General features: G+C 39.4%; 1 protein-coding gene across 1 annotated transcript; it reads left to right on the forward strand.

The window, feature by feature from the left end:
• The first annotated feature begins 1,648 nt into the window (after window positions 1-1,648).
• LOC102777511 (NLR family CARD domain-containing protein 3-like) lies at window positions 1,649-22,653 on the forward strand. Its single transcript, XM_087834849.1, has 10 exons — window positions 1,649-1,764; window positions 2,543-2,650; window positions 3,230-3,334; window positions 3,717-3,803; window positions 15,311-15,480; window positions 15,841-17,617; window positions 17,840-18,013; window positions 18,261-18,434; window positions 20,306-20,352; window positions 20,972-22,653. Exons 2-10 carry the CDS (start codon window positions 2,562-2,564, stop codon window positions 21,502-21,504), a joined length of 3,156 nt encoding a protein of 1,051 aa, XP_087690975.1. The 5' UTR covers window positions 1,649-1,764; window positions 2,543-2,561; the 3' UTR covers window positions 21,505-22,653.
• Window positions 22,654-27,641: the final 4,988 nt, after the last annotated feature.

Consider the following 27,641-nt stretch of genomic DNA (forward strand, 5'->3'; position numbering starts at 1 on the left):
CACAACTCCTGCTAGTTTCTGTTTCTTAATATAAAATTATAAATATAAATATTTTATGGCATCATGTAGGAATACGGCATTAAAAAAATAATTTTCAGAAGAGAATAAGGCCAAAAACTATTATTTAAACATTTGATGGTCTCTATGACCATCCATCCATCCATTCGCTTCCGCTTATACTTTTCAGGGTCGCGGGGGGCGCTGGAGCCTATCCCAGCTGTCATAGGGCGAGAGGCAGGGTACACCCTGGACAGGTCGCCAGTCTGTCGCAGGGCCAACACACAGGGACAGACAACCATTCGCGCTCACATTCACTCGCACGTTCACACCTAATGGCAATTTGGATTTTCCAATTAACCTATCCCCACAAGCTGCATGTCTTTGGACGGTGGGAGGAAGCCGGAGTACCCGGAGGGAACCCACGCAAACACGGGGAGAACATGCAAACTCCACACAGAAAGACCCCGGCCTGGTGTTGGAATTGAACTCAGGACCTTCTTGCTGTGCAGCAACTGTGCTAACCACCGTGCCACCGTGCTGCCCAAGCTATGACCAGTGTATGACAATACACTACTCCACTATACACTACTTTAGTGTTACCTGTAAAAAGTTGAAATCAGCTTAGAAGTAAATGATTCTAGAAAATAGCTTCGTTTTCTAAAACATAATAAGAATCTACTAACCTTTTGTTGAGTTAATGTTTTCTCCAGAAAATAATCCTTTTTTCCTTTTACCGTTGGTTCCACCGAACGTTTAAAAAAAAAGAAGTTTGAAATAAATCTCTGTTGTTATTGGTCAGTTTTTCCCGCGTTGGATCACTGCTGCAAAAATAATTTACAGTACAGACAAATTAAAGCAGTGAATGTACAGTCTCCCACAATCCTTTGCTTTGTGCAGTAAAATAATTTAAAAACATTTTAGAGTATCTTATACATACATATTCCTGTAAAAATACTGTTAAATTTACTAAAACCGTTTACAGTGTACTATGGCCGAGTATTAAGGCCCCAAAAGAAGAAAAAAGAGAATAAAGTCAAAATTTCGAGATTAAAGTTGTTTCAAGACAAACTGCTATGCCCTCCACAACATGCCGTGTTTAGATGAGTTAGTGAAACATCCTATCATGTCTGTGATGCAACAAACATCCTCTTTATTGCCTGAGGTTTTAACCATCCTCATTATGGATGAACTTGCATCTGTCCATTACCAGACTTTTCATTTTGTTCAACTCCACTCTTTCAAGATGCAGCTGTCTGCACCAGTGTTTTGTTTCAGTGTCTTTATCCTGAGAAATATTTTTTTTCTTTGTTACAAAATCTGATTATGAAGTAAGTTTTCACTAATTCATCTAAACAAGGTATTTTGTAGACAGATAAGCAGCTTTGGCAGTTCGTCCTGAAACAACAAATAAAATTTCAGCTTCATTCTCGAAAAGATCAAAAATATATTTTTTTAATGTGGCTCTAACACTCCAGTCCAATCAGCAACAGACCTGATCGACAAACAAGGCGCATAAAAGAGCATAGAAACGAAAGTGAAACTTAAAAAAAGCAACAACAACAAAACCCCCCCCCCACACACGCTCACACACACACACACACGCTCACACACACACACGCACACACGCTCACACACACACATAGAGGGTATCTCGTCTGCGCCATGCTGTAGTGCAGCAGCGAGTCTCATTGTCAGGAGAACCTTGAGAAACTTACGAATACTTGATTGAGTTATAAGAAAGAAGAAAACTCTTATGGCGTGAAAGTAAGTCTCCGCCTATCTTCCTGCTTCATGTCGACTTTTGTCGGGCAGAGCGATCCGTGTTTTTTTTAATCGGCCGACATTTTTGTTTTACTGCAGTAACTGCGCACATAAGAAGGATCATCGCAGCAGCAGATTTCACAGTTTACGGCGACTCAGTATGAACGAACTCAAACTCTGCCATCGATTATTTTTATAATTCACTATTTAGGAGCGATCGAGGGTGCTGCGTGTGTTTATCCATATGTCCACGTTTAACCCTATAAACGCTCCAGTAACGTTATAAAACCGAGTCAAATTCGCATTGTAAGTCTTTTACTTTCATTTTCCATTGACTTGCTTTATAATATGATGGAAATAGATACTCTAACTTGTTTTTTAATACCTGCGTCACCTTCACGCTGTCATTGATCATCCGTGTAAACAAAAGACAGTTAAAGAGGCCCTGCACTGTCGCACTACTTCACTTTACTCACCCACTGCTGCTGGTGATTAACTAGTAATCTAGATAATCTTAAATCTTACCTGACAGTGCAGTGATTACCAAAAATATTAGGTCTGTAAACAAAGAATAACTTTATTGAATATTAAAAAAGTGCATTTAGTGTCTGGGAGGGGAAATAAAGCTACAGCTGCCACCTACAGGCTGCCAGCTGTCACTGCAGCTCAGTTCAGGTTCAGGAAGAAGGATCTTTAACAGTGGAATTGCCAATAAACTGTATGAAGTCTGTACAGCTGGATTTTTATTATTTACAAACTATTCTCTGTTTTTTTCATTTAGTTGTGTTTCAGCTGCAGAAATGCCTGAGACAAGAAAGAGAAAACAAGCTGACTCCGCCCCCTCACTCTCCAAACAGCCAATCAGCTCCCGCAGTGGGCGGTTAGTCAGGTATGTCCGATCATAAATAAAGAAACTCTACGTTGGAAAACGGTTTTTATTGCAGTGTGGTTACAGTTTATTATCTACACAGAGCTCTCTTTGTTTAATACTTACAGATAGGTGACATATTAAAGGAAAAAAAGTGGCTATGTTATGCTGGCAGGATTTGGAGCCCCTTAGAGGGAAGAGTCTATAAATTATTCAGGAGTTGTTCTGAGTGATAGAACATGACATGAGGTCTCACTGAATGATCCGATGAGGATGAAAATAATGTTACTCTGGTCTAACATGTTTGCCTGATCTCAAACAGCTGAACAGCTGTGGAAAAGTTTGGGGCTTCTTGATCAGGTGAGAGGGAAATCTTTTAGGAGAATGGAGTTCACCCTCACGTAAAGTTCACAAGACACTTGATGCACTTCTTGTAACCAGCGCACCAACATATTGTTGTTTTTCCTTTAATTTGTCACCTGCCTTCACATTCGTTTTCTGCCATCCTATTAGCATTTAGCTCAGAGGTCCATCGTGGATCAAGGTTCACTGTTATTTTTTTAAAGGAAAAAAAAAAGATTCATATCCTATTCTGAACAGTTCACAGAAGAATAGAGATGACTCTCCTGGTTCCAGCCGTGTGTCTATGAAGAGTGATGGATCCATGTACCAGCCAGCTAATTTTGGTGACAAGCAACATCGGGGGTAATCCTTATTTTGTACTTTAAAATGTTTTCCATTAATTTGTTAGAGTTATTCTTCTTTCACTTTTCCTGGAAACAAATAGATAGAAACACAGATGGTTTCTTGTTTGTGGAATAAATACAAATATCTCCGTTTTTAGTGGAACTGAGTCCAGAGCTCCCAGTGTTGTCTCTATGAAGAGTGAAGGATCCATGTACCAGCCAGCTAATTTTGGTGACAAGCAACATCAGGGGTAATCCTTATTTTGTACTTTAAAATGTTTTCCATTAATTTAGTAGTTAGTTAGTTAGTTATTCTTCTTTCACTTTTCCTGGAAACAAATACAATAGAAACACAGATGGTTTCTTGTTTCTGGCATAAATACAAATATCTCCGTTTTTAGTGGAACTGAGTCCAGAGCTCCCAGTGTTGTCTCTATGAAGAGTGAAGAATCCATGTACATACCAGTCAACTTTAGAAAGACACAAAGGTAAAGTTCCCCCCCCCCCCCCCCCCCCCCCCCCAAAGGAATAAATTTAGCACATTAAAGATTAAGTGACAGACTGATTTGACTGACCTGCAGTTTCACATGTGGCATGTTGATTTTTCTGGATTTTTGCATGGCAATTTTATTCAGTTCAATTTTCAATTTGATCCCAATATTTACCCAGTTACCCAAATCATAGCATGCATGGAAACAAAGTGTACACTCCACCCAGACATGTTTTCACATTGAGTTTTCAAACCCATCTGAATAAGTAAATGTTTGATCCTCTTAAAACAGCACCTATATAGGCTGTGTTCATCTTCTTTGGGAGTCACATAAAGCTCCCAGCATGCTCCTTTTTTACAACAATCCTCTGCGTGTCATTCTTCACTACATCCATGGTCATGAAGTCTTCCTCTTTTCCTCCGGCCTGGCAGCTCTCTGTTAGAGTCTTTTGTCAAGCAAATCCACCATCCTCTCTCTGCACATGTCCAAACAATCTCAGCCTTACCTCTAACTTTGTCTCCAAACCTGAGCTGTCCCTCTGATGTACGCATGTCTGATATTGTCCATTCTGCTCACTCCCAATGAAAATGTGACCATCTTCAACTCGGCTTCCTGTTTCTTTTTCAGTCACCGTCTCTAAACCGTACATTGTAACAGCTCTTACTGCCATCTGCTATTTTCGTGATTGCGCCTTGGGGATAAATAGTCTCTGATTCTGATCTTGTAAACCTTCCCTTTTACTGCTACCCTTCTTTCACAAATTACCCATGACACTCATCTCCACCTGCTCCACCGTGCCATCACTCTATGCTTCAGATCTCCTGTGCACTGTCTATTGCTTTGGATGGTTGACCCCAGGTATTTAAACTTTCCATTTCACTATCTCTGCATGTTTGTCTTCCCACACGTCTTTCTCTCTTTCTCACCTGTTCTGTCTTGTTTCCACTGACTATCATTCCTCTTCTCTCCAGGTATGCTAATTGTAATATATGATTGCACTGATTGCCAATCACGCTTCAACTGAGTCGTCTTCTGTCAGAAGGAATGGTACTCCACATTGATGTAGTTCAAATAAGTTTAATGAAGGAGAAGGCAGATGGCATAAACAGGATGAACAGGATTGGTAGGGATGTGATTGAATTACAATATATTTACATGCAGGTAAATGAGGTTTGAGTGTGTGTGTGTGTGTGTGTGTGTGTGGTCATCTATAAACAGAAAGAATTAATTTGTGCATTAACCACTATGTCAAACACTATACTGCTTATACAATACTGTGGGTTTTCAGCATAATGTTATACCATCTGTAATATAACAACATGGCCACTAGATGGCACCCTAAGACCATAAATGAATTTTCTGCCTGTGTGTGTGTGTATATATATCAGGCACGTGCAGAGGGGGGGCTAGAGGGGCTTGAGCACCCGCCCCTTTCCTGATGGGTGCCCAAAGTGCCCTTTTGTTGAGGCAACTTTTTAAAAAAAAATAAAAAATTTTAATGTGTGTGTGCGTGCGGAGTCCTGTCTGTGCCCCTCAACAATAATATTTAAATATTAATCACAGTTTTGCTAAATAAAAGGATCTGGCTTGCATCAGTCACATGATCACATTTAACCAATGATCGCCCTTGACGGCAGAACGTGCTGGTTACGAGCCGGGAACGAGCTCACAAAGAGCACGCGCATTTTTTGCGGTCCGGACCTGTAGGAGAAACACAAATTAACTCACAGACACAGACTGATGCGACAAAACCAGTAAGTAGGTGTACAGCGTACACTGTAGTGTATAGCACACAGGAGTATTAGCTTATTACGGACACGTTGGTAAGCTGTCTTGTTGCATCTGACGAACTGAAACAAACGAGCGTGCTGTGTGTGCAACAGCGTGACAAACATTAACTGTCCTTTTAATAACTGCACAAGTAGTGCTGGTCATAGCTGCTGGCTACCTGGGTAAGGCTGTCATGGGTCTGTAGCTCTGTCACCGTTTTAGGGAACATATTTAGTTTTAAAGTATTTAGAACATATTTAGTTTTAGAGTAGGTTACAGAGCTTTTCCTGCCTTTCTGGGGGGATTATATTTCACTAAAAACGATCTAATATGCATGTCCACATAATTATGCATTATTATAATTATAATATATTAAAAAACACACGCTGTATTTTAAAGAACATACATTAAGAAGCAGATTATATTAGATTTATATTTTAAATAAGACAAAATTTGGATTTTACAGCAGTAAAATTATTGTATCTCTACAGTTTAAAAATGTAATAAGCTTTCTGCCTGCACAGAGTGGATAGTGAAACAAATGGAATCATCATAAATACATTATTTCATATTTATTACTTCCCCCTCCTCATTGTTTTATTATTGTAGCTCTAGTAATAAATAATAATGTAAGGTTTCTGAATCAGCACCATGATGCCAATAGTATATACAGTATTCTGAAGAAGGTCTAAAATGTCACTGTGTGTGCATGTGTGTGTTTTATTTAGATGGATTTTTAAAAAAAATATTACTCATGATATAACATTGTCCAGACATGGCTGGTAAGGACATGAGGAGGAAACAGTAGGAGCTGTGAGAGGCTACTAAAGGCAGGGCTATAACATTTTTCTGTCATCATTTTATTATAGATTAAGTGCAAGAGTTGTTAGGTGTGTGTGAAGTAGCGTGACATAAGCAGCATGGAAGGTGATAGGAAGACAGCATCTGCAGACTGTTCAAGTTTCTTTTAAGCATTCTTTATTTTCTGGCGTCGCCTTTCAACAATTATTTCAAAAAACATAAGAACCTCTCAGTCAAAATCTCACCTGCTTTATATAAAATTCTACTCACACCTGGATCTCATTAACCTCCACCATTGGGAAAACAGGGTAGACTAAATAACACAGTCTAGTCCAAAGAAACAGAAATAAAATAATTTTTCCACTTAACAAACTCATTCACCCAACTAAACAGTTTGAAAAGTCAATCTCTTCACTTACTGACTCATGAGGTTATTTTAAATGAAATAAACAATTTTACACAAAAGAAACACCCCTTCATTTGGTTACACCCAATTGACATGATCAGTGACATCATATCCTATAAAATCAGGAAGTACTGGGGCGGCCATTCCCACATACCTGTTTCACACATAGGACCTGTCCAGAGGAACACACACAATGGTAAGTATAACCAAACTACATAAACAAATGAAAGATTCAAATCAATTAATGATGAAGTGACCTTTAGCTTTAAGTACATTTGCACAGATGAAATGAATATAACCAATGCTACCACAAACAGACCCGGGATAGTATGTAGAGCCAAGGTTACATGTGCTGTGTTTACATTAAAGCATTATGAAAGACTATAAGATAACAGAACACAGAATAACAATATACACAAGTGACAAATGGCAAATGACTTCTTTCCTAGCCACTTTGTCACATTCCCCCCCCCTTAAGTCTGTTACTCTTCATAGGAACGGGAAAGGAAGTCTGCCACAACATTCTTTTTCCCTGCTCTATACTGAATCTTAAAACAATATGACTGCAGTGAAAGATACCACCTCGTGATTCTTGCGTTGGTGTCTCTCATTCTGCTCATCCACTGCAAAGCTCGATGATCGGTTTCAAGCACAAATTCACCTCCCAGTAGATAGTATTTCAGAGTGTCCAAAGCCCATTTTATTGCCAAAGCTTCTTTTTCAATTGTGGAATACTTCATTTCTCTGGGGAAGAGCTTACGGCTTATGTACTGCACAGGTCTTTGGTCCTCTCCATCACCTTGCAGCAACACAGCTCCCAGCCCTACTCCTGAAGCATCAGTCTGTACAATAAATGGGCACGTAAAGTCCGGACACTGCAACACAGGCTCATTACACAAACAGTTTTTCAAATCCATGAATGCAGCCTCACACTCTGGAGTCCATTTAATTTTGTTGGGGCATGATTTACGAGTTAAATCACTAAGAATAGCTGATCTGGTAGAGAAATTGGGGATGAAACGACGATACCAGCCAGCTAAACCCAGGAAGGATCTCAACTTTTTCTTTGTAGTGGGAGGAGGACAAGAGGCAAGGTTCTCGACCTTACTCACCTGAGGGCGGATGACCCCACCCCCAATGACATATCCCAGGTACTCCACCTCGGTCTGTGCAATGTGACACTTTCCAGGGTTGATGACTAGTCCAGCTGTTCTGATGCGTTGCAGGACATCAGCCAGATGTTTCACATGGTCCTCCCATGTCTTGCTGAATACCACAATGTCGTCAATATACGCTGCTGCATAGCCATCAGCTCCTTTCAGAACCAAGTCCACCAGCCTCTGGAACGTGGCTGGAGCTCCATGTAGTCCGAAAGGCATAGTTCTGAAACGATAAAGTCCGCTGGGAACCCTGAATGTAGTTAAATCCCTTGAGGACTCTGTTAGGGGGACTTGCCAATAACCTTTACAAAGGTCGAGTGTTGTGAGGTACTTAGCATTACCCAAGCGCTCAATCAATTCATCCACTCTTGGCATAGGATATGCATCAAAAACAGAGACAGCATTAAGTTTTGAGAAGTCAACACAAAATCTCTGTCTTGCATCATTTTTCTTGGGGACGAGTACCACAGGGCTACACCACTCACCTCTAGATGGCTCTATAATCCCCGTTGCAAGCATTTCTTCCACCTCCTGTTTCAATGCTGGCATTAGCTTTGCTGGAACTCTGGAGGTGGTATCCCTGATGGGTGGTTGATTCGGACAACGCAGGCGTATGTCATGCTGAATAAGATGGGTGTAGCCTGGCTTTGTGCTGAAAAGCTCCTGTGGCATTATGGCCGCGAGCTCCTCCTGCAGTTCTGGTGATAGATGGCTCAAATCCGGAAATAGCTCTTCTTCAGTACTGGTGGGAAAGAATTGCTCTTGAGGCTCTTCTTCCTGTAGTACAACACGAGCCCACAACTGAAGTGATTGCTCTGGCTTCCCAATCCACTCCCTCAACATGTTGACATGAAACACCTGGTGTTTTTTACGACGATCTGGCATGTTGAGCTCATAAGTGACAGGGCCAACCCTCCTGTTTATCACAAATGGCCCCTGCCATTTGGCTAAGAGACTGCTTTCAGTGGTTGGCAAGAGCAGCAACACTTTTTGTCCTTCTTTAAAGGCCCTCCTGCGAGCAGTCTTATCATAGTTCTGTTTTTGACGTTGCTGGGCACTTACTAGGTGACAATGAGCCAGTTCCTGAAACTGTTCAAGCTTGTCCCTCATTTTCAACACATAAGAGAGGGAAGAGCACTGTTTTTCAGGGCTAGCTTCCTCCCAAGCTTCCCTAAGTACATCCAGTGGCCCTCTGACATTATGGCCATACAAGAGCTGAAATGGAGAAAATCCAGTTGATGCTTGTGGTACCTCTCTATAGGCGAAAAGCAAAAATGGAAGCCATTGGTCCCAGTCTTTTCCTGATTCTCTTACGAACCTCCTCAGCATTGATTTCAGGGTTTTATTAAACCTCTCAACAAGTCCATCAGTTTGTGGATGATAAGGGCTCGTTTTGATTCCGGTAATTCCCAGAAGTTTGTAGACTTCCTTCAACAGGTTGGAAGTGAAGTTTGAGCCTTGGTCTGTCAAGATTTCTTTGGGAATACCCACCCTTGAAAACATCTGTATCAGACAATTAGCTATTTGGCGGGCTTTGACCCTTCTCAATGGGAACGCTTCAGGATACCTTGTTGCATAATCACAGATCACTAGAATGTACCTATGCCCTGAACTACTTCTCTCCAATGGGCCAACAATATCCATGGCAACACGAGAAAAGGGGATGTCTATCACAGGCATAGGAATGAGTGGGGCTCTGTCACCTTTCCTACTCGGGGCTGTCAATTGACACTGTGGACATGATTTGCAAAATTGGACAGTGTCTGAAAATTGCTGTGGCCAAAAAAAACGAGTTACCATTCTGGAAAAGGTTTTAAGATGTCCTAAATGGCCTGCCCAAGGAACTGAAGGAGCCAACTGCAAGACTACAGGCCTTAAGCTTTTGGGAACAACCAGCTGGTCACCAACTTTGCTACGACGATATAGTCGTTCGTTCTTAACAATGAATACTTCCCGTACTCTGTCTGTAATCTGTGCTGATTCTTGGGTGCTCTTAGCAAACAGGGGTGCTAAAGAGGGGTCCTCCCTTTGGAGTTGGACAATATTGCTCGGGACAACCAAGAGCTCATCAATCTCTGGTTCAGGAAGTGACTCAGCAATTTCTGTCCCCCTCACTTTTTCCTGTCTTCTCTGCATTTTACTTTTCTTTATATGCGGCCTACTGAGTCTGTCAATATCTGGAATTTCACTATCTGCATAGGGCAACTCACTCAAACCTAGCTCAGAATGAGAAGCTTTATTACCAGACCTAGTGACTACTAGCAGACCTTCACATGGAACATGCAGATTCTTCTCTTCTCTGTCCTTCTCTGTCTTTGCTAATAACTCCCCAAGAATTGGCATGAATTGGCCCAACACAATCTGGTAGGGAAGTTTATCAATTACTCCAACTGTAAGTATATACTCCTTTTCATTAACTTGAAGGCAAACGTTGGCAATAGGATAATCAACATTATCACCATGAACACACCAGACTTTCACTTTACCACAAAATGTGGTGTCGCTAGGGAGACAATCTTGTCTGACAAGTGTGCGGCTACTGCCTGAATCCAAGAGGGCAACACACGGTTTTCCCTCAATGAAAACACAGATAGTGTGCTCCTGATCACTGGAGGGTACTAGAGACTCTGTTTCTTCCTCTAACAAGTCAAAACACTGTGGTGAAAGACACATGTAAGTCTTACTGACTTGCTGACCTGGGCAATCTGCCTTAAAGTGACCTGCTTGACCACAGGCATGACACACCAACGGGCCTCTCTGCCTTACTTCTCTAGCACGGCTACTGCTAGTGATTGGGAAACTTTGTTTAGGGCTTTTAGCTCTGTACCCATTCCCACCCCCTGACTTACCCACAAATACAGGGGCTGAACTGGGTTTTCCTACCATGTACCCTTTTTGTGATCGTCGGGCTGCAAGAAAAGCCTCTGCCATCTCTGCAGCTTCTTTTGAAGTGGTGGGGTTGCGCTCTTTCACCCAGGTCCTCAGCTCTGGGTTAAGAACTCTGAGAAACTGCTCCATCACTATGACATCTCCTATTTGGTCCTTTGTCTTCTCCTTTGGAAGCATCCACTTTTCATATAGGTCTTTAAGGCGCGTTCGCAGCTCTTTGGGTGTCTCATCGTCCTTCACCGTCATGTTGCGGAACCTGATTCGGTAAGTCTCAGCGCTTATTTCAAATTTTTCAAGAACGGCAGATTTTACTTTATCATAGTCCATTGTCTCTTCAGTGTCCATAGCAACATATGCCGCACGTGCTTTACCACTAAGAAGTGGAGCCAGATGCAGTGCCCATTCTTCTTGTGGCCACTGACATCCTGTTGCAATCCTCTCAAAAGTGGTTAAATAATGTTCAATATCTTCATCCTCACCATAGGGCTGCATCTTCGGGCCTTTCCAGCCGCTTACTCTGCCCAGATTGGATGACTGTGGTGCTGTGGAAGACTCAGGGTGGTTTCCTCTCTGTTGAACAGGTTGCTGCACCTTTTGCCGCACTGAGGGGCTCAGAGGCGTGCCGGAATCATCTACTGCACCTTCCAACAGCATCTGATGCTCCCGGCGCTCCGACTGGACCTCCTGTTGCAGTTGGCTGAACTGGTGTTGCATTCTACGCCACCGTTCATCCTGGCGTTGTCTGTCCTGGTCCCATTTTGCCTCACGGTCAGCATGCTGTTGCATCAGGCCTTTTAATAAAGTTGAGAGCTCTGAGAGACTTTGTACTTCCGTGCTGTGCTCACCCGTAGCTTCTGGCAGGTGGCCATCATCTTGGGCCTCCTCTGGGGGAAAATCTGTTGGCCCTTGAGGTTTCCTTGACTTGGTTGATTTCTGCATTGTTATCACCTATTGGCCTGGAGCCACTGCTGCCACCATTTGTGAAGTAGCGTGACATAAGCAGCATGGAAGGTGATAGGAAGACAGCATCTGCAGACTGTTCAAGTTTCTTTTAAGCATTCTTTATTTTCTGGCGTCGCCTTTCAACAATTATTTCAAAAAACATAAGAACCTCTCAGTCAAAATCTCACCTGCTTTATATAAAATTCTACTCACACCTGGATCTCATTAACCTCCACCATTGGGTAAACAGGGTAGACTAAATAACACAGTCTAGTCCAAAGAAACAGAAATAAAATAATTTTTCCACTTAACAAACTCATTCACCCAACTAAACAGTTTGAAAAGTCAATCTCTTCACTTACTGACTCATGAGGTTATTTTAAATGAAATAAACAATTTTACACAAAAGAAACACCCCTTCATTTGGTTACACCCAATTGACATGATCAGTGACATCATATCCTATAAAATCAGGAAGTACTGGGGCGGCCATTCCCACATACCTGTTTCACACATAGGACCTGTCCAGAGGAACACACACAATGGTAAGTATAACCAAACTACATAAACAAATGAAAGATTCAAATCAATTAATGATGAAGTGACCTTTAGCTTTAAGTACATTTGCACAGATGAAATGAATATAACCAATGCTACCACAAACAGACCCGGGATAGTATGTAGAGCCAAGGTTACATGTGCTGTGTTTACATTAAAGCATTATGAAAGACTATAAGATAACAGAACACAGAATAACAATATACACAAGTGACAAATGGCAAATGACTTCTTTCCTAGCCACTTTGTCACAGTGTGGATAATTAGATTATAGTTTATTGCAATAGCAAGTTGTGCCTTGTTCTCAGATAGACAGCAAGTGGAGAGTGATATATGAAATGATGGAAGGAAGAAGAGAAGCAAAGAGTGATTCACAGGCAGAGCCTAAATTATTTCTCACAGTTTTTTGTTGCCTTATGGTTCCAAGCGCTGTTACCAATCTTTGCATTTTGTTATTATCTCATGACACTTGTTTAATCAGCTACCATCTCTCCTATGGACTTTTTAATGTCTACAGTCTCAGATCAACACAGCCCTGCCCTTCCCATATTAGATTCTTGATGAATGTGTGTTGTTGTTATTCAGCCTGGTTCAATGTGCCCCTTTTTAACTTTGAGCACCCGCCCCTTTAAACCTCTCTGCACGGCACTGATATATATATATATATATATATATATATATATATATATATGTATATATATATATGTATATATATATATACATATGTGTATATATATATATACATATGTGTATATATATATATACATATGTGTATATATATATACATATGTATATATATATATACATATGTATATATATATATACATATGTATATACATATATACATATATATATATATACATATATATATATATGTATATATATATATACATATGTGTATATATATATATACATATGTGTATATATATATATACATATGTGTATATATATATACATATGTATATATATATATACATATGTATATATATATATACATATGTATATACATATATACATATATATATATATACATATGTATATATATGTATATACATATATATATATACATATATATATATATATATATATATATATATACATATATATATATATATATATATATATATATATATATATACATATATATATATATATATATATACATATATATACATATATATATATATATATATATACATATATATATATATATATATATATATATACATATCTGTTGGCAAATCTACAGGTTACAACTACTCAGGCAATAACCGTAAAGATAGCTACATCCACTCACAACTACAATAGTAAGTCATATATAAAATGAAATATGGGCTAAAACCAAGGCTGCCTGTAGTAGCCCAAAGCCACATCTTAGCGATAGCAATGGGACTAGCTACTTAGCAAATAACACAGATAAAGTTAAACAAACATCATTCTTATCTTACAATACTCACGTGGTAAGCACGCACACAGTTTTAACTCCCAAAGGAAAGTAAATACGTTACACCTCCGACACACCTCTCAGCAGTGCTGAACCACACTGAACATGTTCCCATCCGAAGTATAATACTGAGGAGCGGACTTTTAGCACTAATAGTCAGAGGATTAGCATAACTCCACCTCTCCTGGTTCTTTCCCACTTGTTCCCTACTCTCACTACAGATCACAAAGTTGTGTATGAGCATCATAGTAGTGATGGTAAATTTGATTATTTTTACTGAATCGAGTTTGAATGAGTCACTCACCAAATTGAATCGGATTTTTTGCTTCATTTGAGTCAATTAGTCAGTTTCCCAGAGAGTGCAAAAAATTTACATTTTCACTCAAACTCATTAGTGTTTTCCTCAAATGTGTCAAATATATATTTTCTCATGTAAATGTCCACTGAGCTGTGAGCCAGGGGGCGGTAATGCGCCTTAACATTAGTTGCCAACCAAGAAAAAGAAGCTGGGAGCCAGGAGGGAGGGGGTGAGTGAGTCCTGAGTGATTCGCTCATGCTATGATTCAGATTTTGATTACTTGAAAAAGTTATAATCATTTCACTTTAAGAAGCATAATACAAAACTGGATTCGATTTCAGAGCACTCACAGTCACTTTGGTGGAGTAATGCTTAATGCTTCATTAAATTTAGCCTAACAATAGTGTATCTGATGCAAAAGAAATCTTCAAGGGCCCTAAATTTGATGAGACAATGTGCTCTTCAACTGTCGGTGTTGTTAAGTGCAGCTGTTCAGCACGTTTTAGCTGCATGGAATTTTACCAGGAAAACCCTTTGCTTTCATACAGAAACATCACACTAAATCTAGTTTGCTCGTGAACACAAAGGCAGGCTTTTTGGAATAATATCATAGAACAGATTAATTGCGAAAGAGTTATGTGGCCTCAAAAGATATTGGCACACAATAGATAGCTTTTTCAAAGAAAAACCTTGATCTAGTAACAACAATGAGCTTTCATGCAGAATATAGATCAATGTTTTCCAACAGTCACAAATTCAATGATGAATTCTGCATCATGTGACAAAATACTTGAAGAACCTGGAGGTCTTTTCAACAGGATCTAGGTTAATCCTGCTAAAGGGGCAACATTAGTTTCTGCTGAGGAATATTACGTTTGATGTTTGTGGACTCTAAATTGATAAAACTTTGTTTTTCAGTGTCATTGCACAGTCATACAGAGTACAATAGTACAATGAAATTGGAAAACTGTCCAACGTTGGCACGACACGACACAGTAACTTAAGTAATAAAAAGAAGAAGTGTATGATGTGGTGTTGATGGTGTATGAAGGTGATGTTTCAAGGCTGTTTATTTTCCATAGCAGTATAGATATAAATCTCCAGACCAACAGGTTTCTGAATACAGGAGAATAATTTCTTTGTTTGTAGATCAAATGCTGCCTCAGATACAGTCACATCACTGTGTGTGATGCACAATAATAACGAAATGTTTTATTCATCTCCCATCTAATCCAGCTGTCCAGTGTGCAAGGAGGTTTTAAGGGATCCAGTCCAGTTTATGTGTGGACATGAGTCCTGCAGACAGTGTGTCACTTCAGATTCACCAGCAGAGGACTCCTGTCCACAGTGTGGAAAGAAATCCAGAATAACATTGAAAAACCTGAAAGATACTGAAGATGACCATGGTATGTATTAAGAATTTGTAGAACTACTATGAGAAACATTTTAAACTCTCATTAGATGTAAAATGAGTTTGAGTGGTATTTTGAATGTTTGAATATTTGGGATTTTCTTGTTAATAAAACATCTCTTTTATACACAGTTTTTAGGTGTGTAGGGTTCTTTGTAATTGGTGAATTTTCTGGGTTTTAATTTTTTTTCATCTTACCCAAAATTTAAACAATTAAACCAGTGAAAACTTTAATTTCAAGATTTGTTCTCTTTGTCATTTTGTGATTTTGCATTTTTCCTATTTAAAAAAAGGAAATCATTTGGTATTAACAATGTAATTTTGGGCTTGTTCATCTTGCATTTCATTGTTACAGGTGACATCAAACTGTTTGAGGCAAAGAAGACATGGAAAGAAGCGATGCAAAAGAAATTTTTTTTGGTGTCTGAAGGTAATGGTGACAAGCCGAGTCCTTTGCACAACATCTATACAGAGCTCTACATCACCACTGGGGAGAGTGAAGGGCCTCGTACAGAGCACGAGTTCAGATATGGCACAAGTAAACTGGAAACGTGTTCATCAGTCAGTCTGAGTGACATCTTCAGACCGTTGCCTGATGAAGACAAACCTCACAGAACAGTTGTGACGAAGGGCGTCGCAGGAATTGGAAAATCATTTTCTGTGCAGAAATTAATTCTTGACTGGGCCGAAGAGAAGGCAAACCAGGATGTAGACTTTGTTTTCAGTCTTGCTTTCAGAGAGCTGAATTTGATTACAGGTGAAAAAAGCCTACATGAGCTCCTGACTTTATTTCACCCCACACTGTCTGATCTCAAAGATTCAGTGGATTATACCAAAACCAAGACTGTCCTGATCCTGGACGGTCTGGATGAAAGCAGGTTTCAGCTGGACTTTGAAGGCACTAAGACTATAACATCTGTCAAGGAAGTAGCACCTGTGAGTGATCTCCTAGCAAACATCATCCAGGGTAACCTTCTTCCTGATGCAAACCTCTGGATTACTTCCCGTCCAGCAGCAGCCAATCAGATCCCTGCAGAACATGTTGACATGGTGACAGAGATAAGAGGTTTCAATGATCCTCAAAAAGCTGAATACTTCAGGAGGAGATTTAGTCATGAACCTGGTCTTGCTGACAGGATCATTAAACATATTCAGTCTTCACAGAGTCTCAACAGCATGTGTCAGATCCCGATCTTCTGCTGGATTTCTGCAGTGTTATTCCAGGAAGTCTTTGGTGGAGACGAGAAAACTGAAATTCCTCAAACTCTTACAGAAATGATGGCACACTTTCTTTGTGTCCAAACAAAACACAGAAGTAGAAAATATGACAAGAAGGTTGAGACAAACAAAGAGAAGCTTCTGAAAACACAGAGGAAATTTCTTCTGAAACTCGGCAAGCTTGCATTTGAGCAGCTGCTGAAGAACAACCTCATCTTCTATGAGGAAGACCTGGAGGCCTGTGGCATTGATGTTAAAGCAGCATCCATTGACTCTGGATTTTGCACCACAGTTCTTCGGGAAGAAAAAATAATTTTCCAGAAAAATGTCTTCTTCTTTGTGCATCTGACTGTGCAGGAGTTCTTTGCAGCCATCTACGTCTATGACTGTTTCATTAACAATGATACTAAAGAGCTCAGCATCTTCTTTGATTTAAAGGGCAAGGAGCATACTTTAATTGAACTTCTTAAAATAACAGTAGACAAAGTGCTGGAGAAGAAAAATGGCCACCTGGACTTCTTCCTGAGATTCCTCCTTGGCCTCACGGTTGAGCCCAATCACAGAGTCCTTCATGGTCTGCTGACTCCAACAGATCAAAGCCAAGATACTGACAAGAAAATGTTGACTCACATCAAATCTGTGCGAAGGAAGAACCTCTCTCCAGACAGCTGCATCAACCTTTTCCAGACTATGGTCGAGATGAGAGATCACAAAGTCAAAGATGAGATTCAGGAATATCTCAAATTGTCAGATCATTCAAAAACAGAGTTGACACCCCTGCACTGCTCTGCACTGGCTTACATGCTGCAGGTATCGAAGAATGATCTGGAAGTCTTGGACTTAAAGAGTTACAACACATCAGATGAGGGCAGGAGGAGGCTGATACCGGCTGTGAGGAGCAGCAAAAAGGCCTTGTAAGTTTTTTTCACTCTTGTTTGTGAGATAAACTCTTCACCCTTAAATAATTTCAGCAAACTGGACTATTAGCTAGAATGCAAAAGAGGAAGGAGAGGGGACAAGTCCTCTGTTTTACAAATGGGAATCACATGGTTGGCCATTAAGTATCTTTAAACATGCCTTTCCTTTACATCTATCTGTTTCTATAAAAATTAATAAACACCCATCACCCTCCATAGACTAGCAGACTGTAAAGTAAGTGAAGAGTGGGCTGATCATCTGGTCGCTGCTCTCAAATATCCCTTCTCACCGCTGAGAGATCTGGACCTGAGCAACAATGACCTGAAAGATTCAGGAGTGGACCTGCTCTGTAAAGGACTGTCGAGTCAGTGCTGCAGACTGGAAACTCTGAGGTACATTAAATTTTTATGTATCATAATATAAACACAGACAACCCATCCAACCTCCTACAAAGTGAAACAGATATCACCTGGCAGAAGTTATTTTAGCACAGGTCTTGTTCTTCATAGCATCTGCCCTGTAAATACTCATTCCTGCAGTCATTTAGTCTTTCAGCGATGCAACAGATGTAGCCCTGCTGATGGATTTCTAAATCTTCTAAAACCTGCATTTATATGTATCAAACTATTCTTTTCTCAGGTTATCTGGGTGTCTGGTGACAGAAAAAGGCTGTGATTATTTGGTCAAAGCTCTAAAGTTAAACCCCTCACATCTGAAAGAGTTGGACCTGAGTTACAACCATCCAGGAGAATATGGAGAGAAGAAGCTCTCTGAGCTGAGGAATGATCCACAATACCGGCTCAGCCGAGTCAAGTAATTTTTTCCTTTATCATCCACTGTTTGGAAAATGGTCCCCAAGCTCAAAGCAAGCACGGAAACACCCCAGGAAGCTGTTTGACAAGTTTTTTAATGGATGAGAGCCAGCTCAAAATGTTCTGTTAGTCTTCATCCCAAAATGCTTTCTATTTCCTGTTAACGATTGAGAATAAGTTTATTTCCCTCTTGTAGCCCTTGAACAAACTAAAAATAGTAATAATAATATTAACAGCTAGTTAACAAACAAACAGAACACATCACTATATTATTATTATTATTTGTATATGTACCATTTACAAGTAGATGCACTACATTGAGGAGAAGAAAATCTGATCTTAATATAAAGTGTTTTAAACTTTAGTTTTTGCTTTTTCACCTCCTAAAGATTAGAGCACAGCCACCTTTTTACTGGAGTTTCATGCTGTGATACTCGTAGACAGTGTGGGGAAGGTTACTTTTAAAATGTATTCCATTACAGAATACAGAATACATGCCCCAAAATGTATTCTGTAACGTATTCCGTTACGTTACTCAATGAGAGTAAAGTATTCTGAATACTTTGGATCACTTAATATATTATCATGCTGTTTACAACTACATGAATGTACTATTGCTGTGATTTATTACTGTTACTGAAGGTCCGCGGCTCCGAACCGTAGTAAAGGGACCTCTGGCTAATACGTCAGGCTTGTAGCCGAAAACTAGCATTACTTTGTTGTCTGGGTGAACTTTGCTAGCGAGAGACAGAGAGAGGCGTTGAAAGGCTGCTCCAATGGAACTTATTGTTTTTTGAGGAAAACACGAACACGGTGTACAGTCGAGTCTTAATAGCTTACTTACAGCTGGGCTCGTCAGGCACTCTTCTTGGCTACAGTGGTTATTATTATATTTACATGCTTCCAGCTCCCGTTTTTGCTCGATGACAGCTTGTACTTTTCCTTTTTCTCCCTCCTCGCTCACAGACACATAACGTGTATGGCAGTCCATTCTCCCTGCAGCACGGACTACACTGCCTATGATGCTACATTCTTTAGAGCTATACCTGTAGCATTCTGCCTATTAGCTTAGCACAACAACAACAAAAAGGCCTCTCTCACCCAGGAAACACGCAAAGAGAGAGCGGCACCCCGTAACCATGGTAACCGTAATGCTGCCGCCTGGAACAACAGAACGTAGCTGTCAAACAAACCCAAACAGTCCTGATCTGCCACAATATGAAACATGAAAGTACCGCTGTGTAATCCATTTATTTCAACAGAGTAACTGTATTCGAAATACCACCTTTTTAAACGGTAACTGTAACGGAATACAGTTACTCATATTTTGTATTTTAAATACGTAACGGAGGTACATGTATTCCGTTACTCCCCAACACTGCTCATAGAGTGATACAGAGTAATTTTCTGTTTCCTAACAACTTAAGTACCCTGGTTGTTACTTAGAAAAGTAACATACTTTTCTTAAACGTAATGGAGTATTTTACTTAATTACCCACTGAAGAAGGTAATTTGTTACACCTTATTACATTACTTCCAAACAAATCCCTACACTGTCTTTCTTTTAGTGAGTACAGGCACAAAGTCGACAACACAAAGCAAAGCTTGGACTACAGTCAATTTAATACATCAACCTGTATGAGTAGAAATTAAAGCTAAAATGCTGCAATCCTGAATAATCATCACTGCCTCTGTTACCTGGTGAAGATCAGACTCCGGCTGCTGGGGTCAGCATGCACTCAGCTTTATCATCACTCTGTTTTCTTGGCCAGCGAGAGACCAATATTGGATGTTGGGTGGTGAACAGAATAGATGCATATATTACTAATTAATAGTTCCATTTCTATTTCTTAAACTCAATTTCCTCCACAGTTTTGAACATGGTGGAAGTCACCGGATACACCCAGGATTGAAGAAATGTGAGTATCTACAGGAATCTGTTTGTTGAATGTTGCAATTTCTGAATTCTAAAGGCATTAAGATCCTACAGGACTTAATTGCGACATGCTCATTTCAGGTTAATGTGGCAGAACTTTTGTTTTAAAGCAGCTTTCTGTGTTTCACCTGAGCTTCCAGCGAGGAGCCTCCCTCAGTCTCTACCACACACCACCACAAACAATCACCATCAGTTTCAGTGGGTCCTCTTTACATAGTGTTTTCTGTGAGAAAGGATTTAGACTTATTAGATCTAATGGTACATGTAAAAATACTGGATATTGAAGGACAGCAATAAAATATTAAGAATCGTAGAAATACATAGTTTCTTTTTAAGATCAATTCCATGTACATTAACTTCACTGTAATGGATTTTAAACATTCCTGTCATGTTTTGCCTTTAAGAGGAAAAATAAACATCACTCATGTATTCAGAAATGTTATTTTGAGATGTTGACTTTTAACTCAGGAACAACTTTCTTTTGATGGATTTTTTTTTTTTTAATTATTGCCCAACAGCTCTGTACTTCATACTGCCAGTGGTGGACAAACGGTATACTATTAAAGTCTTTACTGATTATATAAGTGTTTTCTTACCTCCAGATGCCTGTGCGTTCACTTTGGACTCCAACACAGCTCACAAGAACCTGCTGCTCTCTGAAGACAAAAGAAAAGTGACCTGGATGGAGGAGGAGCAGGCTTATCCTGATCATAGAGAGAGGTTTGATTGCTGTCAGCAAGTGCTGTGTGAGCAGGGACTAAAAGAGCGCTGCTACCTGGAGATGGAGGTGTCAGAGCCCTTTTGTGTTGGGTTAACATACAGAAGCATTGGCAGGAAAGGAGATGTGGATGACTGCAAGCTGGGACAAAACAAGAAGTCTTGGTGTCTGATTTGCTCTGATGATGGTTGTTTTGTTCAGCACAACAAAGAGAAGGTCTGTGTATCATCTCAGTGTTTGCGCTGCAGTCGTGTCGGGGTGTATCTGGATTGCGAAGCTGGCACTTTGTCCTTTTACAGAGTTTATTCTGGTAGCCTCATCCACCTCCACACCTTCAAAACAACCTTCACTGATCCCCTCTACCCTGCTGTTGAACTTCACACCCGTTCCTCTGTATTGTTTTGTCAGCTACCGTAGAAAGAAGTTTCACGGTAGGTTAGAAAATGAATGCTTGCTAAACAACTTCAGGAAGGGTAGACATCAGTTGAAGCCTCAGCACTGTGGAGAAGGCTGTAGCTCAGGTGGTAGCGCAGGTTACCTAGTAATTACAAGGATGGCGGTTCAATCTTAGTCTGCTTCAGCCTGCATGCCAACTATCCTGGGATAAGATACTAACTCCGCCCTCTCTGACACTCCACACCTGTTGGAGTGTGAATGTTCGGTAGAAAGAGCAGAGAAATAGTGCTTTTGTGAATGGGTAAATAAGACAAGTGCTTTGAGCGCTCCAATAGAGCAGAAATGTATATATAGGAACCAGTTCATTATTTTTATCTTTACCTCTTGAAGTGATCAGTTGATCCTGCAGAGAGGATAAGACAAGAAAACATGTGCTCACTATTCTGTTAGTAACCTTGTTTTATAAACATAACCTTCAGTATGAATATGTATATATGGTTATTTTAGTGACACATACAGTTTTTAAAGTGATGAAAAATGTTTTCAGGTTTTTTAAGAAGTGCATGATTTCTTGACAGATTAAGTTAAATAAATAAAAATTTGGTTCATTTGAGGAAAATGAACATCCATAGATAATTTTCATTTCACTTTTATTTTACACCCTCAACTGCTTGATTGCAAAATAGCTACACTTTTAGCCAACACATCTATATGGATACTGTCAATACTGTCATAAAATGTCAAAAATAAGCTCTCCTGACTCTGGAATAGTGTCTAAGTTGTGGGAAAAGGGCGTGGAGTTCCTGTCTTCACTAAGTGGCCTAACAGTTTTTATGCTACATATAAAATATTATATGTAATGTGAGTTATTTATATGACTCATCATAATGAAACAGGATTTCTAAAACCACATATTTGTCACACAGGACTGGGAAAATGATGTTAGCATTGAGTTTGACAGTGTGGTAAACAACAGAATAGACTAGTAGCCGAACAGCCAGGAAGCAGGCAGGTGGTTGATAGCAGATCTTCTTTCTTGTACTTACACATAAGCCACATTGTTAATTTGCTAGTTTACCTGCAGTTTACCGCAGCCCAGGTTAAGTCTACACACTGGCTGTTACCTGTTGGTGTAGATCTCATTTTAAACATATTATCTTTTGAATGAATGCGTTTCTTACTTTCTTTAGCAGACCAACATGCTTACAGTATCAGTGCTAAAAAGTGTTTTACATGAAGTGTATACTATATTTATTTACACCCTGAGGGAAAAAAGTGTTTGTCTCTTGGTTTCCAGCTCACAATATTTTGACCAAAATTATACTCAAAGTTTTGAAACAAGTGTGTTGTAGGAAAAAATGATTCCTTACATTAAAGTTTTGTGATACGTTAACGAGGTAAATATGGTCGAGGTCTCACTACTTTAAAAGCATTATGTCAGTGTTGATTTGATAGCTTAAGCTGCTCTCTCGGGATGAAGTAAAAGTGGAGCAAGCAGCAAAGTTGCACTAGTACATAAGGAATGTTAATTCCTTATGTACTAGTCCTTATGTACTTAAGATAAGCTTTTATCTTAAGTATTAATCTGGTTCTTTTATGTCGATTTGAATGTAAATTATATAATAAAGCAGAGAATAAAAGATACCTTAGCAGTGTGTGTGTTTCTTTTTTGATTGGCAGCAAGTTCGTTCCCCTTCCTCTGATGTTAGACTGATGAAAAACTGCTTTTAATATTTTCTATATGTACATTTAGTTTTAAATGTGATTTTAAAAAAATAGACTGGAATATAAAGTAATCTGTACCATCAAGTGCTGCTGTTCTGTTAACTTTTGCAATATCTTTTCAGCACCTCGGGTTTCTTCAAGAGGCTGTGACTTACCTGGTTAAATGCGGATTTGACTGTTACACAGTGGTACAGGTTGGTATCACATAAATCACTGATGTCAGTTTATTTATTTTTTTAAAAAAAGCCCCAAAGAAACAGCTACAGTCAGGTAGCAGTTGTTTAGCAGATAAAGTAGTACCTAGGAGTAAGGGAGGTACACTCAAAGCAACTGTATTAACTGAGTTTTGATGAAATTTGGAAAATTTAAAGCTCTGAAAACAACACAGGAATTTATCTAAATATGTTCAAACAATATTTAGGTGTATTTGTTCAAATATACACATCATTACAATGCACTACGTCTTAATCCTAAAATATTTTTGATGTTCTCACCAGAATTCAGCTCATTTCATTTATCATATGAGAAAGATATTCCTTAGCAGTAGAGTAAAAGTATTGCTTTAAAAAAAAAACCTCTTGGTTTTTTGGGTTTTTTTTAATAAAGGGGTACCTTCAGATGCTCACTTATTTCTAATGGTCACTGTATTTGTACAGATTCGACACAGGATGCTCCTAAACTGTAAAATTCTAAACCAGCTGGCACAGCTAGAATTCATACAAATACATAATATACGCAATCTGGCAGGCGGCAGTGGTGTAGATCGTCTACTGACAGACTATTCACATTGTTCTCAGTGTCATGTTCTGTCCCTTTTCTACAAGCCTCATTCACGGTGTGATCAAAGAGCAGCATAACTGTGTTTTGCACCCATGCTACTTAAACATAACACCACCCGTTAACTGCCAAACACGTCCTGTATGTTTCCTGTGGGAACTGTTTTCTATTGAAATTCCCTTCTTTACTTGCTCTTTACTTTCACTTAAACTCACTAGGTTTAGGCACCATAAACTTTATTGTCCTTTGGTATTTTTTGTTAATCAAATATTTTGTTTCACAATTTAAAAAAAATACTTCATTTGTTTTAAAGAAAAAAGACCCTACCCTTCACAGATGTCATCCTGTCTCACTGACAAATTACTTTGGAATGACTGAGCTTTGGATTGTGGCTACCCCTATAATAAATCATCACAGCAGCTGCACCATCTGTTCCTAAACTAATCACCAGCACTGGCTATTTTAAAAAATTCTGATGTAGCTAATCAGGCATGTTTCTCATTCAGTTGTGATATTGCTTTTTATTTTCTGTGGGATTCTGTGAGATATGACTTTTTTCCCTTTTATTCAGCTATCAGTAGTTCTAGTATTTGTCGTGTTGATTGAGAAGTGCCTATAGACTGTAAATTGTCCAAGAATCCAATATGGGATCATATCATACTACATCAGTGTCATCAGGTAGGGACAATGCAAAGCAAACGTAGTCTATGTGTTACCTGATGGGTACAATGTTGCTGCTGCTCCTGCTGCTGATAGTGCTGGAGGGCAGGGCTGTGCTGATCTGAGACTGTAGACATTAAAAAGTCCACAGGGGAAATGGTAGCTGATTGAACAAGTGTTATGAGATAATAATAAAATGCAAAGATTGGCGACAGTGCTTGGAACCATAAGGCAACAAAAGTGAGAAATAAACTCGGCTCTGCCTGTGAATCACTCGTTGCCTCTCTTCCTCCTTCCATCTCCTCATCTCATCTATCACTCTCCACTTGCTGTCCGTCTGAGAAAAAGGCACAACTTGATATTGCAATAATCCAGTTATTCTCAAACTTTTTACATCATTCCCCACATGGCAGGAATCCTTCTAAACAAAACTATGACAGAAAGCCTAGCAGCAAATTTATTTAGATAATAAACTCATTCACAATAAATCCTTCAGTAATTTTCTTTCATTTCAAACAACTGTTTGTAACTTTTGTCACTAGACTGATTCATTCGTCTGCATCACTTCTTCAAAAAAGCAACAAGTTAAACAGAATGTGAACATTGCCAAACATGGAAAAATAAAGTTCAGTCTTAGTCTTATAAAAAAAGAAATCCAGAAAATTGTGAACAGAGATGAAAAATATCCCTGTTCACACACAATTTAGTGAGAGTCTACTATTCACTCTTTGGCTACGTTCACACTGCAGGCGACACATCAAATCCGACTTTTCTGACCCTATGCGACCCATATCCGATCATGGTATGACAGTGTGAACGGCACAAATCCGATCAAGGTCACTTTCGTAAGTGGTACTGAATCCGATACATATCTGATGTTTTAGAAAGCAACTGCTGTTTGAATGGTCATGTCGCATTAAATCCGTCTTTTACGTCACTGACACAAGACAGACGCCGATTATCAGCGCCGGAGAAGACATCGCGAACGCTTCCTGTCCATCCAGAGAAACTGTTGGGAAGACAACGCTGGAGAAACGTGAACATTTTATTTGTACTGTATAATCTGCAGATTCTGGCAGAAATCTGCCACTATCCTCCTCTTTAAAACAGCAATTAGGATAATTATTAGGCCATATGTAAATAACCCAATAACTTTATAATTTAAAGCAAAATTGGGAAACGTAAAGTCCGAAGTCTTTATATTAAGGGCCATCAGTCAAACAATACTGTTTGCTCTGGGTCTAAACAGAGCGTTGTGTGTGACGTCTTCTTTTGCGCATGCGGGCCGCTTTAAAGGTTCACACACTAGAGCACGTTTGCTGTCACATTTTATTTGTAGTGTGAACAAGCAGACACAAAAAATCGGATTTGATCAAAAAAATCGGAATTGACCATTAAGACCTGCAGTGTGAACGTAGCCGTTTCGTTCGTGAACACGTCACTTGCCTGCTTGCAAATAGTGAAGCACGAGGGGATCGTGCTTCACTATAACGTAACGATATAAAGAGAAAAAGACAGCTATAACTCACATTAATGAAACTTTAGGTTCATTTAAGTAGTTGTATTCACGATAATTACTTTTAAACACTTGGAGCCTGTGAGGTCCGAAGTCTGTTGCAGCACGTGGATTTCCATCATCTGTGGACACAAGGAAACGAAACAGAGACCTGACTTTATATATTGTTTAATTAAACAAGAAGAAAGAAGGCAGGAGGGACCAGGACGAGGCTTTTTGTCCTTCAAACAAAAGTAAGTAAGATCCGTGTATCACGTGGGCAGCGAGCATGTCCGCTGGGTGTGATTAAAATATCTGTTATTTGACTAAAGCAAGAATATTTTGCTCCTTTTGCGCATTTTCCCTCTTTTTAGTGTGCTTCCTTAAAACAGCTACAGTTTGGATTGCATTGTAGTCGTTAGAGGAAGTGACTAGTGTCTTGTCTCCATGGTTTTGTTTCCCAAAACCGGCTTACCTGAATAATTCAGGCGCCGACCTGGTTCAGTGTTTATTGTGATTTGCGAAGGTAAGCACTGTCAACTTTGGAATCTATGTTTTAATGTATTACAATACATTATATTGCACATCTTTTCTGTGCAAATACAAATGTGGTAGCACAGTGAGACGACCGTTATCACGGTCTGTATGCCCGGATGCGGGTGTGTTTTAGTCGGTTTAAGATAGTGTTAGTACTTATAGTAAACTGTAGCTTTCGTTCTGTAATTTGCATTGACTCAAACACAATTTTCATTCACATTTCCTCTGCAAAGCTACAGTAATGTGTTTTCCTAGTTTTTACTGTTGCTAAGCTTATTTTGTGAGAGGGGTTCATTATTTGTTCAGATGATTTTTTTCTAACTTAAAAACGTAGATTTTGACCCAGCCTTTTGAGTTTTAGTTTATTTGGATGTTATGTTTAAGTTCTTTAGGGTAGCTAAGTTCGTTTGTTTATTAGTTTCTCTTGGTGTTTTCTACCCCTGTATTTAAGTTTCCCTCTCCCTGTTTCCATGCTGCGTGTCTTATGTTGTCAAGTTTATATTGTCTTGTGTGCTCTCATGTTTCCTGTTTTATTTCGAAGGTCTGTGTCCTATGTCAGCTTTGCTTCCTTTTGCTGTATCCCAATTATGAGACAGCATGCTTGAAGTACACGCACTATGCGTATGGTGCCTACTATAAGTACAAGATGTGCGGAAGTGAGAGACTTGCGAAATGGGACGGTTCAGGTTGCCTAGCAACCATGATACTAACAGCAGAAACGTTACATACAGCTTTGTGTGACAGAAATGAAGGAGAAAAAAATGTTTTTTTTCTTAGTTCATTTTTGTCATGACATCACTTTGATTAGTTGAGTATCTGAGGCTGAGACCACAGGACTGTAATGATTGTTGGGCTTCATTTCTGTACTGAACAGTCATTTCAAGATTAGTTAGTAAATAACAATTAGCTAATGTTGTTCATGAGACTAAAATCATCTCACTGTTGTAATGTAAATATAATATGG

This window comes from Neolamprologus brichardi, chromosome 3, assembly GCF_056152115.1.
Source record: "Neolamprologus brichardi isolate AB-2024 chromosome 3, ASM5615211v1, whole genome shotgun sequence".
NCBI lineage: Eukaryota > Metazoa > Chordata > Actinopteri > Cichliformes > Cichlidae > Neolamprologus > Neolamprologus brichardi.

Coding starts and splice junctions, on each gene's coding strand:
- LOC102777511 (XM_087834849.1), top strand. CDS start 2,562: ATGCCTGAGACAAGAAAGAGAAAACAAGCTGACTCCGCCCCCTCACTC. Junction 2,651..3,229: donor CGCAGTGGGCGGTTAGTCAG/GTATGTCCGATC, acceptor TATTCTGAACAG/TTCACAGAAGAATAGAGATG. Junction 17,618..17,839: donor AGGAGCAGCAAAAAGGCCTT/GTAAGTTTTTTT, acceptor CACCCTCCATAG/ACTAGCAGACTGTAAAGTAA.